The sequence below is a fragment of the Gopherus evgoodei genome, chromosome 5 (assembly GCF_007399415.2).
Source record: "Gopherus evgoodei ecotype Sinaloan lineage chromosome 5, rGopEvg1_v1.p, whole genome shotgun sequence".
NCBI classification, from domain to species: domain Eukaryota; kingdom Metazoa; phylum Chordata; order Testudines; family Testudinidae; genus Gopherus; species Gopherus evgoodei.
In genome coordinates, this window is record NC_044326.1 from 119,490,000 (window position 1) to 119,507,843 (window position 17,844).

Here is a 17,844-nt window from a genome sequence, read left to right on the forward strand (position 1 = left end):
CATAACTGCACTTCCACGAGAGACATAACGCTTAGGTCAGTGTAGATAGGGTGACACAGCATCTGTGCACACATTGCATTACTTACATGGGCTGCTGGCTGTCTTGTTAATTTCACGGCTCCATGCAGGAGCTAGAGCCTGGCTGCCCCCAGCATACCAATCCCAGTTGGGCGGCTGCCTGGCAGCTTCCTGCTCTAGGACTTGAGAAACCCAGGCAGCTGCCCCTACCTCCTTCCCCACACTGCAAGTTGGGAGCAGGGAGACTAGAGCCTGGGGTTGACTTAGGGATTTAGTATAGACATGCCCTTAGCTAATAGGCTAATAAAGACAAATGCAAAGTGCTCCACTTAGGAAGCAACAATCAGTTTCACACATACAGAATGGGAAGAGACTGTCTAGGAAGGGGTACGGCAGACAGAGATCTAGGGGTTATAGTGGACCACAAGCCTAATGAGTCAACAGTGTGATGCTGTTGCAAAAAAAGCAAATATGATTCTGGGATCAATTAACAGGTATGTTGTGAGCAAGACACGAGAAGTCATTCGTCATCTCTACTCTGTGCTGGTTAGGCCTCAACTGGAGTATTGTGTCCAGTTCTGGGCACCGCATTTCAAGACAGATGTGGAGAAATTGGAGAGGGTCCAGAGAAGAACAAGAATGATTAAAGGTCTTGAGAACATGACCTATGAAGGAAGGCTGAAAGAATTGAGTTTGTTTAGTTTGGAAAAGAGAAGACTGAGAGGGGACATGATAGCAGTTTTCAGGTATCTAAAAGGGTGTCATAAGGAGGAGGGAGAAAACTTGTTCATCTTAGCCTCCAATGATAGAACAAGAAGCAATGGGCAAAAACTGCAGCAACGGAGGTTTAGGTTGGACATTAGGAAAAGTTCCTACTGTCGGAGCGGTTTAACACTGGAATAAACTGCCTAGGGAGGTTGTGGAATCTCCATCTCTCGGGATACTTAAGAGTAGGTTAGATAAATGTCTATCAGGGATGGTCTAGACAGTATTTGGTCCTGCCATGAGGGCAGGGGATTGGACTCTATGACCTCTCCAGGTCCCTTCCAGTCCTAGAGTCTATGAATAGGTCTTCCAAGTGACAAAGATGGTATTTTCCTTTCAGGATGGGCTTGCAAAGTGGACCACCTTGTCAGATACACTGTTTTCTCCCTTTTTGTTTTTCTAATATTGATGAGCTAAACATCACAAACTAGCATCCTACGTGAACTGTAGTGTGTATCTTCACTACTTCTCGAAAGCAAGGGACACTTAAGAGCGGAGTTAAAAAACAATTCTCTTCAAGAAAAAAAGTAGAGAAAGGGGTATATGAAAGGCACAGAAGATAGTCTTCCGTTGCTCAGGATAATGAATAAGCAGTCCTCCACTTCTCTCTCTATTGCTGCAGCAAGCTAAGCATATTAAGGTAATTATTCCTTTTTGGTTTAGAAGTCTGGTTGTTTGCTAGTTCTTAAGCACACTGACAAAAAGTAGTACAGCGGCCTTTTACTTGTGATCACAGGGAAGAGAAGAGCTAACAACTATTTGCTTTGTGTTGTAGCTTTAGTGCAGCAATCCAGAGCCTTGTATGCTGCAAAGCCACTCAATACTGAATTGAGTTGAAAAGAGAAAAAACCCCATGATTACAGAGTGAAATCTTGACATTTTATTGTGATGTGTGTGCTGTGACAATAACATGCCTGACGTACGGTCATCATATATGGATGTAATTCTCAAGACATTTTAACATGATTAGTTTGTGCAGTCTTGACTCCTTTTGATAATTTGAAGAAAAATAATGCGAGTCTCTCTCCTGCCTCCTAGACAGGAGTGCGGATCTACCCTGTGGACTAGCAGCATGGATCTTTAGCACTCTAGAGCATATAAGCGGTATAATGGCTTAGAGGTATGATGAACCCTATAATATGCTAATATAGTCACTTATCGATGCAGCAGTGATATTATAGAAAATTAAATAACGAGTCATTTCTAATGGTAAAAGGGAAGTAACACAATACACTCTTTCTTGGAACTAAAAAGAGACTTATTCACACATATCTGGGGCCAAAAAGTACACCTGAAAGAGAAATTTTTGGCATCAAGGCTTTGGTACTGCAATTTTGCTGGTTATTAATCCAATAAAATGGCCTCATTACCCACTTTCCTTACTCCTTCCCCATTGGAAGACCAATACACCACACACATTTTCTGTCTAATTAACTCTTTGGTTTGATAAACTGACATGAGCCAGGTTATTTGGAGATAAGGCTGACACTCTCTTGGATCCTTTCCAACCTCTGAGGTAGTATAAAGTATACAAGTTACTCTTTTTTTTCATACAAATATGTTACTGTTAATCTTGATGTATAACACCTATTAGAACAAGATCAGAATGGATGACAGTCAATAATTGTTAAAAAATTAGATCTTTAAAAAAAAGATCACACTTCTTAATCCATCATCTGAAACATTTAGTGTTCCTTGAAAGTGGCTACCTCTGAAAACTGTATCTCCAAAACACTTTATCACGAGCAAGTCACTGCTCTATTGTAGTTTATCTCAGATTATTAATGCCTGCTGAGCCTACAAATAAGTGCAGATAACAAGGTGGAAAAAAGCTTTTGAGAAACATGAAAGAAAAATATTTTGATTAATGATGCTTTCCATCCCTCTCCTGGTACTTTACCTTCTAACTTGCAGGTACCAGCTAGTAAGAAGACAAAGACACATACTAAAAACTAATCTCTTTGAAGATTGATTTGTGAAGAAAACAAATTCCAGCACAGCTTCTGGTATACTGCTAATGTGTATTTGAGATGCCGGTTAAATACCAACGCCAATTCAAACACATTTGCTAACTTTGTTTTCATTGTTTATTTAAGAAAAACCTTTTGCTTTTTAATTTTTTTCATTACTTCATGAACCAACATAGTGTTCCCTTTTCTTTCAATGCACAGTAATTATAAAGCCCACTTGTGTGGGGACTGAACTAAACTAAGTTATTTCTGGTCAAAAACAAGATCTCTGCATGTGAAAAATCTCTCAACATTGTTGGGAAATCTATTTCAAATAAGAAAGAAGGAAAGGAGTTACCAGTTCTGGTAACAGCTCCTGTCTGATACTGATCCTGTGTAACAGAGCATCTTTCATATATAGACATAAGAATTAATTTGAATGGAAGTTTAATACCAAAAACCACAACAGTGAATAGTTTTAAAGAAAGCTTGGAATTCGAAGTTCAGACTGGTGCTCTGTTCTTCAATTTATGACTGTGTGAGGGGACAGGAAAAGACAACATAACATCAGTCTGAATTAGAAGACCCAATTCTGCTTCAATTGAAATTAATGGCAAAACGCCTTTTCAACTTCAACAGGAGTAGATCAGGCCCAAAATGAGATTGTGGTCATGATACAAATTGAAAAATTAAAATTTAATCCCTCAGAGAATGGTGTTTATATAAACAAGTCCTGGATGCAGTAATACAAACTGCCAGCATTCTCCCCAGCGAGACTCTACATGGATGCAGGGGTCCACTTCAGTAGATCTGATTGCAGGATAAGGCCTAAGAATATTTTTACAAAGAATTCCAAAGTAGTGTTTAGAAATTCCTGTCACTGTTTCAATACCTACTCTCTCTCTCTGTGAGGTTAATATTTTTATGTTATGTGCCAGCAGCAGTCCTATCTGATGATGTAAACTAGAACAGAATGAATTGCTTTCCTCATTAGAAATCATGGCAAAGCAGAAGTTTGAAGCTGTTGGCCGGTATATTTAAAACATTAGACAATACACCTTTGGTTAATTTGACTCTCTAATCTCAAAGGATAACCAAAAATCCATTAAATTTACTTCAGAATTTTGAAACTAACTTCCAACGCTTGGAACAAGAAGTGTAACCCACTGGTGAGTGTTTGTGTTACAAATAAAAATTGTTACATCTTCCCACCTACAAAGCTTTGGCACTTAAAGCTCACGATGTGCATCTCACACTTTTAACTCTGGAAGTCCCTGGTTCAATCAAGCAAAAAAGGGGGGCAATCACAAAAGCAACATCTTCCACTTTTGCCTCCTGTTTTAAAGTCTATTTAACATTGTTTTGTGAAGGTTTTTTTAATAACTAGATAGTTTTTAGAGTAGCTATTTTTTATCTTTTTACATTACACTCAAGTACTACTAGAACTAGGCTGAAGCTAGCACATTCAATACAAGCACATCCTGCAACATGATCTGGAACTGATCACCAATTTGAGCCCTATCCGTAGTTTATACAATGCATTTTATGATTTTTGTTCTGTTCACCTGCTGTCAGACATATATATCTGTCACCGTTCATACCCTCATTTCCCCCATTGAAGCAAATCAGACTGCAATGCTTTAAAGAGGAAAAAAAGAAGGCAATTGAACTGTTAGACTAGCAAAAATATGTAAGGAAAAAAAGAAACTTTCAACAAACAAAACAGACCCTAAAAGTGTCGGTTAAAGGAGAAATGCTCAAGTTCAATCCAATCAAAAGATTACTGAAATATGACAGAGAGCATGACAGGACGTTCAAGTAACTTGGGAGGTTGCTGATGTTTTGGAGGTGCCCAAACCTGTCAAATGAACTCTGAATGTAGAGAGGAAACGAAACCACCCAGCCAAACCCTGGAAGCCTCTTCAAGTACTTCACTGTCCTTTCACAGGGAGTCTTAATGGCGCCCCTTAATTTTCATAAAATGAAGCAGATGGCAGTCACTCTAATATGGAGGGATGATAAGCCCCAGGATGTAATACTCCATTGTGATTGGAGTAGCTTGGAAGTGCTGCATGCAAAGATCTAGGGTCTCTGAAGGCTACAAGGGAACCCGTGAGCGACATTTCAGATTTCTACAGGCTTCACTTTGCCCTCATTGCCATTAATTAATGATACTCCTTCTAAACTATTACCGAAGGGCTGTTTTTCATTGTTGTAGCTAGCTTTTCTAAAATGAATAACACTGTGCACTATATTATTAAGTTTGGCCCTAAGTATTTACTTTCACAAAACTCTTTGGTATGGTTGGTTTAATATTTAACTAGATTTGAAGCAAGGTAAAGAACTGCCTTTTTCTTTCTGAAAATCCCAGTGTGACTTTGCCCTGGTTATATTAACAATAGCATGTTCCAAAGCTGAACACATGGATGAATACAAACACTAGTGAAAGATTTCTAAGACAAAGGGGAAAAGGCGGATATGTAGCAGTGCCAAAGTCACTTTGACAGAGGTTCTCTGGTGCATAGCAACAATACAACTGTCTGAACTGTTTAACGCTCACTTAAACATAACATCAGACTTCACGTAATAGCTATAAATAACAGTGCAGCTTTAATTGGTGGGAGCGCCAGAACTTCATTTGAAAGTGCTGTAATCCAGTGATTTACATAATGCTATCAGACTACTGTATGATGAATGGAAAATATAAAGGTTTATATGCGCACTTATCTGACTCCTGTTAATATATGGTGCAGTACAAACTCTTCCAGTTCCTTTCCCTTCAAATCAAAACAGATGGCCGGATGAAACAAAGGGTCTGAAAAAATCTGCTGTCAACTAGTTATGTTAAACTTATGCAATACCCTACCCTGTATGAGCCCTGCGTGAAATTGCACAGGCTAAATGAACTCAACTTCAAGATAAGCAGTAGAGAAAAAAGTATTCAATAGTCCCTCTTTGGTTCATACGGAATTTGTGGACTATAATCAAAGCTAAAAAAACCCCTACTGATGAAAGGCAGAACAGGAAGGATTAAACCATTATCTTTTCTTTAAATGACTGAGTATGTTGGTATGTGCACCATGAAAAATCAGAACAGGTGCAACCAAGACCTAATTTCAGGAACCTCTGCAACTTCAGGGGGTTAGTTTCCTGTGTTAGCAACTAGCCTTTCAGCTAGAAGAACTCAGATTAAATGGGCTGTAAAGTATCTTAATTAAAATGAGTATGGTGGTTTCGGCTTGGTTCAGCTTGTCTCCTTGTGATTTGTTACATCTTATACCATCACAAATTGGCACAACTGGCGTCGCTTACTGAAAAGGGTCCTGGAATGCAAGAGAGCCTGGAGAGTGACATACACCCCTGCACAACAGAGTGCAGTCCTGTTTGGCTGGAGTTTCACATATTGAAACCCACAACACACTTTTCTGCAGAGGGTATTTTTTGTTGTTGTCTTCACTGCTTTCAGTTCAGATAATTTTTACCTTAAGAATTAAATAAGAAGAGTGAATAAAACCTTACGAAAAATTAACATCCTATACTTAAGCACCTGAAATACACCCTGTATCTCCTTTACAATACACTGTTTGAAACTGAGCAATTATAAGGCTCATATTGAGTAAATGGATCATGCTTTACATTTTCAAAGCATTCTGAACAAACACTGAGCCTCATTCTCCATTGTTCTGTACCTTGTACAGTCATTTGCATTTACACCATTACAACACGAGAGTCCTACATGTACTGTTTTGATTTAATGTAAACAACTACACAGGGTGCCAGGCAAAGCAGAATTGGGCCCATTAACTAATTAATCCTTAGCATCTCTGTGATATTATTCAAGTTTTATAAAAGCAGAGGAATGCAGAGTCTTCATCTTCAAAACTCACACATGGAAAAATGATGTTCCCAACTTGTGTGTGCAATTACAACACTGCAAGAGCAAACAATGTGTTTGTCTGTTCAAATAGCCCGATAGATGCATCACTGTAACTGCAGGAAAGTTAAGTGAAATGATGTGCAGGTTTTGCAATACCAAGTCATCATTACTCTGCTGCTGATCTTGTATGACTTTTGACAGAGACGGGCTTCAGTTCAGGAGGTCCTATAGTAAAGTCCATTATACCATGCATCTCCAACAAGTTTTGGGCATAACTGAGTTGTTCCTGTGACCCATTCCCTTTTTAACCACAAATATTCAGATTTCTAATACAGTCTGCTTCTTACCATGTTCTCAAGAGTTACAATTTCACACTGCAAGTAAACAGTTTAATTTGAATGGCTGACATTTACAAATTACTTTACTGTGGTTTCACAATGGGTTTTGCTTGGCTAAGTCTGAGTTCACATGAGTTAACTTTTAAAAGAATCAAATTCTTGTGGCTTGCTGTCATACGACAGCATAATAATTTAGATTAACTGAAAAATTACTAAAACACAAATCTATAAACCACATTGGAAGTTCTAGTGTTTTCATCCATCAGTCATATTACTCTTTATAGATAACTGGTGAGACAAGGGTTTTATGTTTTCACAAAGAGGCATGCATTATGCAATGGCTAACTTTGGTAAACTTTCATTTCAGTGAAAAGGACAGGACCTTACTGGATTCAAAGTCTCATTTTTACCAGATGTCAGCATACCAACATACAAGGTTCTTCTTCACCAATTTGTCAAGTTACACCAGTTTTTTTTCCCCCAATTCAGACCACAGTTCTCACTGCACACAGATAGTCAGTTGCTCCCTTTTAATCAACAGCGCCTTTAACTATACTTTAATTTCCCCATTCTGTAAAGGAAGTGAACAGAGATGAGTTGAACTTATTTCTCACTCTCAGGAGTACAGAGCCTTGAAAACAAAGATGATGTTAATAGTGAGGCTAGGCTGAGTCTCCCAGCTTAAAGCATTTCTAAGAACTATGAGCCATCCAGTTCCCTATCAGGTCTGAAGGGGGGGGGGGGAAGCAAAATAAGAAAACAAACAGAAAAGGAGAGAGAGGGAATATGTCATAGTCACTTTCTGTATTAACCTCTAGAGAAAAATCTTTCTGAAAGGAAAATCATTTTGTTGTAATGTAATAGCTCTTGATGGGCTGTTTATAGCAGTAATTAAACTCAGGATCTCTGAACCCAACCCTGTGCTGTCTGAGCTAATGGCAAAACTCCCACTGACTTCAGTATAGTCAGAATTTCAACCAGGTTCCTCAGTAAGAAGGCTGTAGTAGACTCAAACCTCTCCCCATGATATAACTGCCACCAGGTGGGCACAGTCAGAGTTCGTCTTGGTTACGTTGTCATTATACGTAGGATAGGCTGTCACATCATGGCTAGTGCCAGGTTTAAATTTTCTCACACACTGGAGGTTCTGCCTAAAGTGCCAAGGGAACAAGCAAGAAGAAAGTACAGCTATCAGTTTGGAGAATTACAGAAAGATGACGCTACAGAGAATAAATGGTAAATTTATGCCTAGCAAACGTATGAGGACAACTGCAGGGAAATAACAGAATTTTTCAGACAACGACCTCTGGGGAACAATTCGTCTATGTTTAAAGCAAGCTTCCAAAATGCTCTCTCCATCAAACAGAGCATGTGCTTAACACATGTTGCTGTCTCAGGATTAGGCAACTGATAGTTGTAGCTATTGAAGAATATGCTGACATTCCAATCTTGCTTCTGCTGGAAAGGGATTGTGTATCTTAGTGGGATCGGGCAGAGAAATAAGATGAGAAGAAGACATAGTACAAACGGGAAAAACTAAGTTAATATACTCTGGTAGCAGTTCACTTAGTATTACTCACTTAGAAATTAGTTTGTCTTCTGAACCTTACATCACAAACCCTCCATATCTGATCCTATTACTCAGCTACAAGGTCTAGGAGACAAGAGAGCTGCTGACTAAAATGCAATACCCTTTCCCAGATGGAAAATTGATTTTTAGGAGCTGAACCAGTACCACTTCACTTCAGATCCCAAAAACTAAGCAGGAACCTCAGGAAACAGTACTGGAAATCCTCTTGATGGCACTTTTCCTCCTAAGTCAGAACTGCATGATGCCTCCATTCCCCAACTTCAGTGCAAGTAGCAGGGTGATCTTTTTTAAAAAAAAAGTATATAAAACTAAAGTCCTAGCCATTTCTGACTATTAAAGATCCCACTAGATGGTCCCACTAGATGTGCCCTGGCCAAATTCCAATTTGGGTAATTGAAGTTACTGAATAATTCTATCTTAAAATGCCCCAGCAATGTCAATTCAATACAGTATATGTGCTGAGTGAAGTGCTTTGGGGCTCTTTGGGAATGAATGGTGCTACATAATATTTCGCTACTGAATAGTAAAATGACACTGGAATGTAGTCATAATTCTGTCACGAGTAATTTGTTTGCAAAAAGATTCAAATCTTGGCAAGAATTTCTTCTCTTGGCCATTGAAAAGAAAATGACAAGTTCATCAGCTAGACCTGATATCAAACCATGTTTAACAACATAGTAGTAGTTACATTTTCCACTCCCAGTGCGCATGTACCCCATACACATGAAACATGGAGGTTACTTACTGTAACTGGAAGTTCAAAGTGTTTGGTTCCTATCTATATTCTCCATGCAGGTATGCATGAGCCCCATGCACCTCAATCCAGAGATTTTAACCATCAGTGTCCATTGGCCCACAAATGCACAGCTGATCTCTCCTCCCGAGTGAGGATATAAGAGGCAGCATGAGTCTATGCCCCCTCAGTTCCTCTTCTTCCTGAGAATCCAACCAGATCTGAAGCAGAAGGGATGGAGGGCAAGTAGTGGAAAACAGATCGGGATCGCACATCTCAAAGAACTTCTAGTTCCAATAATCAGAGGGGTAGCCGTGTTAGTCTGGATCTGTAAAAGCAGCAAAGAGTCCTGTGGCACCTTATAGACTAAAAGACGTTTTGCTGCTTTTATAGTTCCAGTAAGTAACCTCTGCTTCTTGAGTGCTGTTCCCTATCTGTATTTCACATACGGGTGATTGGCAAGCAGGGCTCAGACTTGAGGTGGATGCAAGGAAGCTGACAGCAAAGATGCATGTAGTATTGCAGATCCCACCGCTACATCTGCAGCAAAGGCCTGGACTAGTGCATATCGTGTAGCAAACATGCATGTGGAGCTTAGGTGGCTGCTTTGCATATGTGCTGCATAGGGATCTCCTGCCAGGATGCTACCATGGTAGCCTGCGCTCTTGTGGAGTGGGCCGTTGTATTGTTGGGAGGCACAATGTGAGCTAGCCTGTAGCACTAGATAATATACACTTCTACCCTGTTATAACGCCACCCGTTATAACACAAATTTGGATATAATGCAGTAAAGCAGCGCTCTGGGGGAGTGGGGCTGTGCACTCTGGCAGATCAAATCAAGTTCGATATAACACAGTTTCACCTATAACACGCTAAGATTTTTTGGTTTCCGAGGACAGCGTTATATCGGGATAGAGGTGTAGCTAGAAAATCACTCAAATCTTTTAAGACATTATAGCTTGACCATGAGCTCACTCTGCTATTGCGATGAAGATTCTTGGAGACTTTGATGGGTTTGGGACTTTGCAAGTGAATAGCAAGTGCACGCCAGAAACTGAGGGAGTGGTCTTCTCTTCAGAAGTAGTGTGTGGTTTTGGGAAAATGACAGATAAATGAATGCACAGGGTAAGGTGAAATTTGGAGATGACTCTGTAGAGAAGTTTAGGGCAAAGGTGAAGGCTACCTGGTCCTTCGGACATACCATAAAGGTAGGGTCTTCCGTGAGGGCTCCCACTTTGCTGAACCTCCTGGCTGAAGTGATGGCCACCTGAAATACCACCTTCATGGATAGGTGGGACACAGAACATGTTGCTAAGGGTTCAAATGGAGGTCTAATAAGTTTTGACGGCATGAGTTTAAAATGCCCAGTGGTGCTGGTTTAATGACTTGCAAAAAGGCCTCGATGGGGCATTCATGATTTGTACCATAGATGGGTTGTAAAGACAAAGCAACTGTCTACTGGAGGGAGGAAGGCACTAATGGCTGTCTGCGAGGTTCACTTGTAATGAGCTGATCGAGAGACCAGATTTCCTTGGAGACAAGAGGTAAACTAAAACAATCTAGATGCTTGAAGAGACTGGGTAAGAATGAATGTGCTGTATCCAGGCAAAGAAATGCCTCTATTTAGCTACATAGCATGTCCTAGTCAAATCTTTTCTATTCTGGATAAGTGTAGTCTGAATGGGAGTCAAACAAGAGTGCTCTGCTTCCCATCCAAACGCCAGGCCGTAAAGGTGAAGAGAGCCCAGGCTGGGGTGTTCGACTCTGCCCCTGCCCTACATCAGGAGTTCTGAAGGGATGGAGCTTGATTTGGAGGGTAGGCTGATATTGACAGAAGCTTTGGGAACCAAAACCAAAGCCATACTGCTTCAGACAAGAGGGACTCCGGCTTTGTCATGACTATTCTTTCTTAGGACCTGTGGAAGCAGGGGATGGGAGGAAAGGCATATCTGAAACCGTTTGTCTATGATAACAGAGTGCCGCCTTGGGAGTTGCAGCCCGTGGCTTCCCACTAGATGGTCTACAAAATGGGTTTGTGCCCTGGCCAAATTCCAATTTGGGTAACTGAGGTTACTGAATAATTCTATCTTAAAATGCCCCAGCAATGTCAATTCGATATAGTATTATTCTTCACTTCCTCTCAAGATGCTGAGGAACAAAGACCAATACCCACGGGCAGCATACGTATAGAGACCAGCAACTGAAGAAGATTCTCACCCTGCATGTCCATGTGCCCCTGAGGACATAGAGGACAGAGCAGGTCCAACTGTCCCTCACTTTCTTTGCCAATACAGAATCCTAGATGAACAAGACTCCACAGAAGTGGTGTAGGGAGTTCCAGTGCAGAAAAACTACAGTTCCTGTAGGGTAAATAACTGTTCTTTCTTCAAGTGATTCTTTACATAGCTTCCATTTTTGGTGATGAACAAACAGTTGTCCATTTGTGTGGAGGTGAACACGAGGACAGAAACCGCAGTACAGCCCTACCAAACAAGCATCTGATCTGGAATCTTTCACCAGTGAGTAGACACTTGTGTATGTCTGGACCAAGTTTCATGTAGCTGCCCCACAGATTTCAGAAATTGGGATATTCTTCCAACAGGACAGAGAGACTGCCTGAGCTCCAGAGATGGTTAGGTGGTTCTAACTTGGCTAACTCATAACACATCTTTATTCAGGTTAGAGGCCCACTTACGTAACCTCTGAGAACACAGCCTGATCCTTAACCCTCTCTGCAAAGGCCACTAACGTCAAGGTGTGTTTCTGAATGGATTTGTCCTATCGATGTAAAAAGAGACTGCATATTGTAGCATATTTGTGAAGTTTAGCTTCCTCTGAGGTTGGATGAGGCTTGACAAAAAATACCGGGAAATAATAAATTGGTTTGTGTGGAATTCTGAAACAATTAGGACGAGGCCTGCCTTTGAGCCTGTCCTTATGAAACACTGTATAAAGGGTATCCATCAAGAAGAGCTGAATGGCCCCTATTCTTCGAGTCAGTGTCAACTGCCAGTAAAAAGGAAGTCTTCATAGGTAAACAGTGAAAGGAACAGGTTAAGAGTTCAAAAGGGTGTCCCATTAAGTCAGATAACCGTATACTGAAGTCTCAAGAAGGAGGGGGCTTCTTAGATTGGAGGAAACAAATGAAATGAGACCTCTGAAGAATCTAGCAACTGTAGGGTGGGGAACATATGGTCTCATCATGAACTGCAGGATGATTTGCAGATGTTGTAGCTAAGTGTTCTCCCTCTGGAGCTGACAGACCGTCCCAAAAGTTGTTGTTGATGTTAGTAGGTAGTCCAGAATAGCAGAAACAAAGGGAGACAGATGACACTGCGCTGCTCACATAGAAAATAAATAGTTTCTATTTTGTTAAATAGATCAGCCTGGGTATTTCTTGCACTACTGTCTGCTGGCGCTGACTGAAGATGACCCTCCTGAGTTAGACCTATGATGGGTTTTTTGGGGTGACGGGGAGAGAGGGGAATCTTAATCTGGAGGGCTACTTTATTTGCTGCTTATTGTAGGCATACTAGAAGACATTACCCTGACTAGTGATTGATTAGTGTAGTCTAAAGTTATATAACTAAAACTACCCATAATGCTCATGCTATGTATATAGGACATGCGCCTAATCACACATCTGCAGCTTCTTTGGACACCGCACTGAATCCTACCACCATGTTCAGCTTTGTTACGGATACAGCATGATGTGATGTTCAACATACAATTTTAAAACTGCTCCAAACGCCACTAATACTAGAAGCTGTTGCTTGAAACAATCGTCAAATGTTACAAACCTGCTATTAATAGCAAATGAATATGGACAGACTTCTTCTACCTTTTATTTCCTAAGACAGACATCCACTTTTATGAAGGGCAAATTTGCTGCTTAAAAATATGAAATACATTTTAACACTGCTGTATGCATGCATTTCATGTTAGTAAAAACGAGAACCACCTTTCCTCTCAGAAAGACATTGAATTACTTTCATTGTGTGACAAATAGGCACTTTTGAAAATTCCACTTAGTCTAGATCTGCATCTTTAGGCTCCTAAATACTTTTATAAATCTAGCCCGAATTGTTTTTAGACTGTGAAGTGTCAGGAATTTCACTTACCAAGGACACACAAAGCTTCAGATACACAGAATGCAACCAGGAAATAGAATTAGTGACTGAGTATAAAATATGCCTTGAAATGGTTCAAGTTTTGTTCTGTTTCTTAAATGTATGATTACTTTTATCCTGAGGAGTTGTGCTTGTCAGAGAAAGGTTGCTGGTCTTAACTTCAGTGAGTAAGTTTAGGCTCAGGGAGACCTTGAAGGTTTCCATTTTGTAAAATATATGCCTGAGAAAAAGAAGATCCAATCTCTGCTGCAATGCTGTTGTAACCATGCCTAGATCTCTTTCATCTGTTGGTTTTGCATTACTACTTTCTTCAAAAGACTTCTGGGTAACACATGCTATCTAAAACCATAGGTGAGCTTACGTCAGGTTTAAAGGGCAGATCTCAAACGAAACCTGTAATATAATCTCCGGTCAAGCTTGAGATACCTTGGCGGCTGTTAACATTTCAATCAAATCATGAAATGCAGCCTCTTCATTATTTCTTAACACAGTGACATGTATACCTACCTATACTGCCCCGCCAGACAAACTCAGATAGTTTAAAAAAAACAAAATAAAGTAAAAAACATTTAGAAATGGCAGAAATTCTACTCCCCCCCCCTCAGTGTTTTAACAACCAAACAGCATTTAGACACAGACACTCTAAAGGACAGCAGGATAAGTAAAACATGACATAATGAAAGCCAGAAAGCCTCACCTCTTATGCTACTTTTACCCCAGCCTTTGTTATATTTTTATTGGAAAAAGATAATGACCTGAGATGTAGCTCCCAAGGAAGCTGGCTACATTTAGGGCAACCTAAGAGCTGGTCTACACTACGGGGGAAAATCGATCTTAGATACGCAACTTCAGCTACGTGAATAACGTAGCTGAAGTCGAAGTATCCAAGATCGAATTACTCACTGCCCTCACGGCGCGGGATCTATGTCCATGGCTCCCCCTGTCGATTCCGCAACTCCGTTCGGGTTGGTGGAGTTATGGAACCGATATAAGCGCGTTTGGGGATCGATATATCGCGTCTAGATGAGACGTGATATATCGATCCCCGAGCAATCGATTGCTTCCCGCTGATACGGCGGGTAGTGAAGATGTACCCTAAGCCTGGTTCTCCTAAAACAATCTACCCTCAAACTCTACAGCAGGATAATAGGCTAAAGGTGATTATGGTCACCGTCTGCATAGAACTTCTCTACAGTTAGCAGATCACCTTGAACTAGGATGAAGGAAGCTTTCTGTTTTGTTTTTTTTACTTTATTGTCCATGGGATTAGTGTTGATTATTCAACCTAATGCTTTACTGCACCAGCCACTCTCTTGTGCCTGCTAGCACACAGAATGAAGTTGCTTTCATTCAAATGGAAAACCTCATTTTAACAGCCTAGCATTAATACAGACTTTTGATCTAACAGAATCAGTTCGTATGGCTCTTAGAATTGTCAAATGTTAATAGGAACATTGTCAAGGCTTAATGATGATGTAAAGCTAACACTTACACACGCAGCCCTCCCTCCACTATATAGATGTTTCGAATACTTGAAATTCTTAGAAAATGCTTGAATACAACAAAGCAAAAAAACCCATCAGAAGCCCTGAACTCATGAGCAACAAAGACAATATGCAATGGATTTCAAAAAAGAAATCAGGCTGTGTTTCTGCTTTGTATCACCAACATACAATACTAATTTTTCAAGGGATACTAATCTTCGTAAATATATGAATATACTGTAAGAAAGCTGATTTAATTCACCCTTATACATATTTCTTGCTCCATGCTTATATGGCACCCATCACCTCTCCTCCCCCGCAATCCATCCCAAGCATTACAAGTACATTAACGCTGCAGTAGTGGGATTTTGCAATGAAATTCCTATCAACATATTGAAATTGACTGTCCTACTGCTGAAAAGCCAAGTATTGAAATGGATCTCCGCAAGTCAAATAAACCAATCATCTGGTGGAAACAAGCACTAGTACACTGGGAAAGAATTCATAACTTAGACAAATATTTCATGTGACATGTCACTATTTAATACACATAGGTACCATATTCATACCAATGCTTGCTACAATTGCATGATGATCTGAAGGCATAACTTCAAGAGGATATTTTTAAGACAGCTAATTTAAAGAAAAAAATTAGTAGAAATATAGACTGACTTAAATTTAAATAAACCGTAACTGTGTCAGTAATATCCTGCAGCCTTAAGAAGATCCTTACTCTGTGATAGTGCTACAAATGAGGATAGAAGTGACAGTGTACTGCCATCATGAGGATCTTTGGTAGTACTGCTTGTTCAAACCAGAATATATTGGCGTCTTTATTAAACAGACAATAATATGACCATATGTTCCAAAGACCCCATTATAAAACATCCAGCATTAACACCATATGTTCTCTCTCCATTTTTACATTGGGCTCATTGAGATTTATCTTCCAGCATGTATGGATTTTTTTCGAAAAAGAAACTCCCTTAATAGTAGGGTTAAAAAAAAAAAAAAAAAAGATACTTAATGGCTCAAGTTCCATCAGAAGCGCAAGAGAGAAAACCCATTTCATTCTTACAAGGAAGCGGATGGTTATAATTTGATGAATAAAAACTTCCCTGGTTATTTTCAAATGAATGTTCAAGTACAGCCTGGAGCCAAAGATAATCTCAGTTTGGGAAGAAGTGTAATTAAAAAAGTTTATAATATCTCAATATACTACACATGTCATTACCACAAAATGAAGATGAATTTCCATGTGGTATATTTCTTAGAACAAATACTTATTTCAAATAAACACCTTTTCTCCTAGATCACACCACTGTCTTGCTTTTTTTTTTTTTAAGAAGGATCATGAGTCTATTCTCCACAAGAAAGCTCTCTCAGCATTGGTGCACATGGATAAAATTTACTAAACTTTCATATTGTCCTTACAGGAACCAACCTTTAAAAACTGCACTACAAAAACTAAAAAAATTGCATATTCTCTTTTTGGTACCAAAGGTAACAAATCAGAAATATCAAACACTTAACAAGCTCCGCATAATGCCGATGAAAGATTCTCAAAATAAATAAAATCCAGCTGGGAGAAGGCATAGTGGCAACATGCCACATGTATGTTTCTTCTTCACAGACAAAATATATCTTCATACATCTTACACACACCTGGGAAATTTCCACTTATAATATTTTAAATATCTTTTATCTGACTTTAATAAACAAACTAAGGACCTGTTTCAACTTTTACTCATGAGAAGAAAATCAATTACATAGATGGGACATTCACAAAAAAGATAAAAGGGTCAGGCCCACAAGTACATTTAAAATTGAACTGGCCTAAAAAGTAACAGCAATGAATATTGTTAAATGACAACATTGGATGAGCAATTCAAATTATTTAATCTGAATTTAAATATTGCTTTAATTCTTATAGTCAAATAAACTTGACTATTTTAGTAAGGTGTCTAAAGTTCTTTAAGTGAATATGAAAGGCTTCTTTAAAGTTACCTGCTTGGTTTGAAGGTTGCCAACCCGAGTATTTGACAGCACTCGGAGGTCCAGTTGGTTTAAAGGCTGTAGCAGATGTGATATTAGCTGCAGCTGGTCTGGTGTCAGTTTTGTCTGGACTTACGGGCATGCTCCTCACTGAGGCAGCAGCATAAGCAACAGGCTGTGAAGCCTCCAGGGAATCACTGTTCAGAGACAAAAAGAGTATTTCTTACCCAAACAGGAACACACATATACCGTCACCTCAGTCAGATCCAGATGTGAGGGGTTTTCCATTCATACTGAAGCATGAGTTGCATGAGCAGTTTTATCATAATCATATCTGAAATTACTTTCTTATGCAAAAAGTCATAGATTAGTCCCAAATCCTACAAAACTTGCCCTCAAGACCCCGATTAAAATCAAAACTAATTTAAAAACTAAGTCCACCTATCTTTTTTCTTCTCCACTGTGTAAAATCTCTCTTACTGAGAGTTTTGGGGTTTTTTGGACTACTGCATATTTAGAAACAAATGTTCCTGCTAAGGTGTGATAAATACTTCCTTAAAGCTATTTTCTTAAAATTTCTGCAAATAGTCAACATAAAAATCTCTTTTACAGCATCTTTTCTAAAGGGGTAGAATCCTCTACATTAAACTCAGCATGACATTAAGACTATTCCATTACTGACCTTTAAAATATATTAACATTTTCTTCTTGGATAGTGGGTAAGTGTCCATATGTCCATAAAAATGTCAGCACAAAAATGACTGACACATGTAAGTGACGGGCAACAACATTCCCATATCTGACTATTTTAGTATTTGAAAAGAGCTCTAGTGGTTTCATACCAGCATGCACGTAATATTTTATATTGCCTTTTTAAAGAAGTTTAAAGCTGTTTCTATGTCTTAAGGTATGTACAGTTCTGCTATTTAAAAAATATATATATATATATTTTACCCTTTGACAA

General features: G+C 39.4%; 1 protein-coding gene across 1 annotated transcript in view; it reads right to left on the reverse strand.

The window, feature by feature from the left end:
- PDLIM5 (PDZ and LIM domain 5) overlaps nucleotides 1-17,844 on the reverse strand; it is a 189,354-nt gene that overhangs the window by 17,379 nt on the left and 154,131 nt on the right. The window contains 1 exon segment of the mRNA XM_030564809.1: nucleotides 16,893-17,077. Within this exon segment, the coding sequence (XP_030420669.1) occupies nucleotides 16,893-17,077 (185 nt within the window).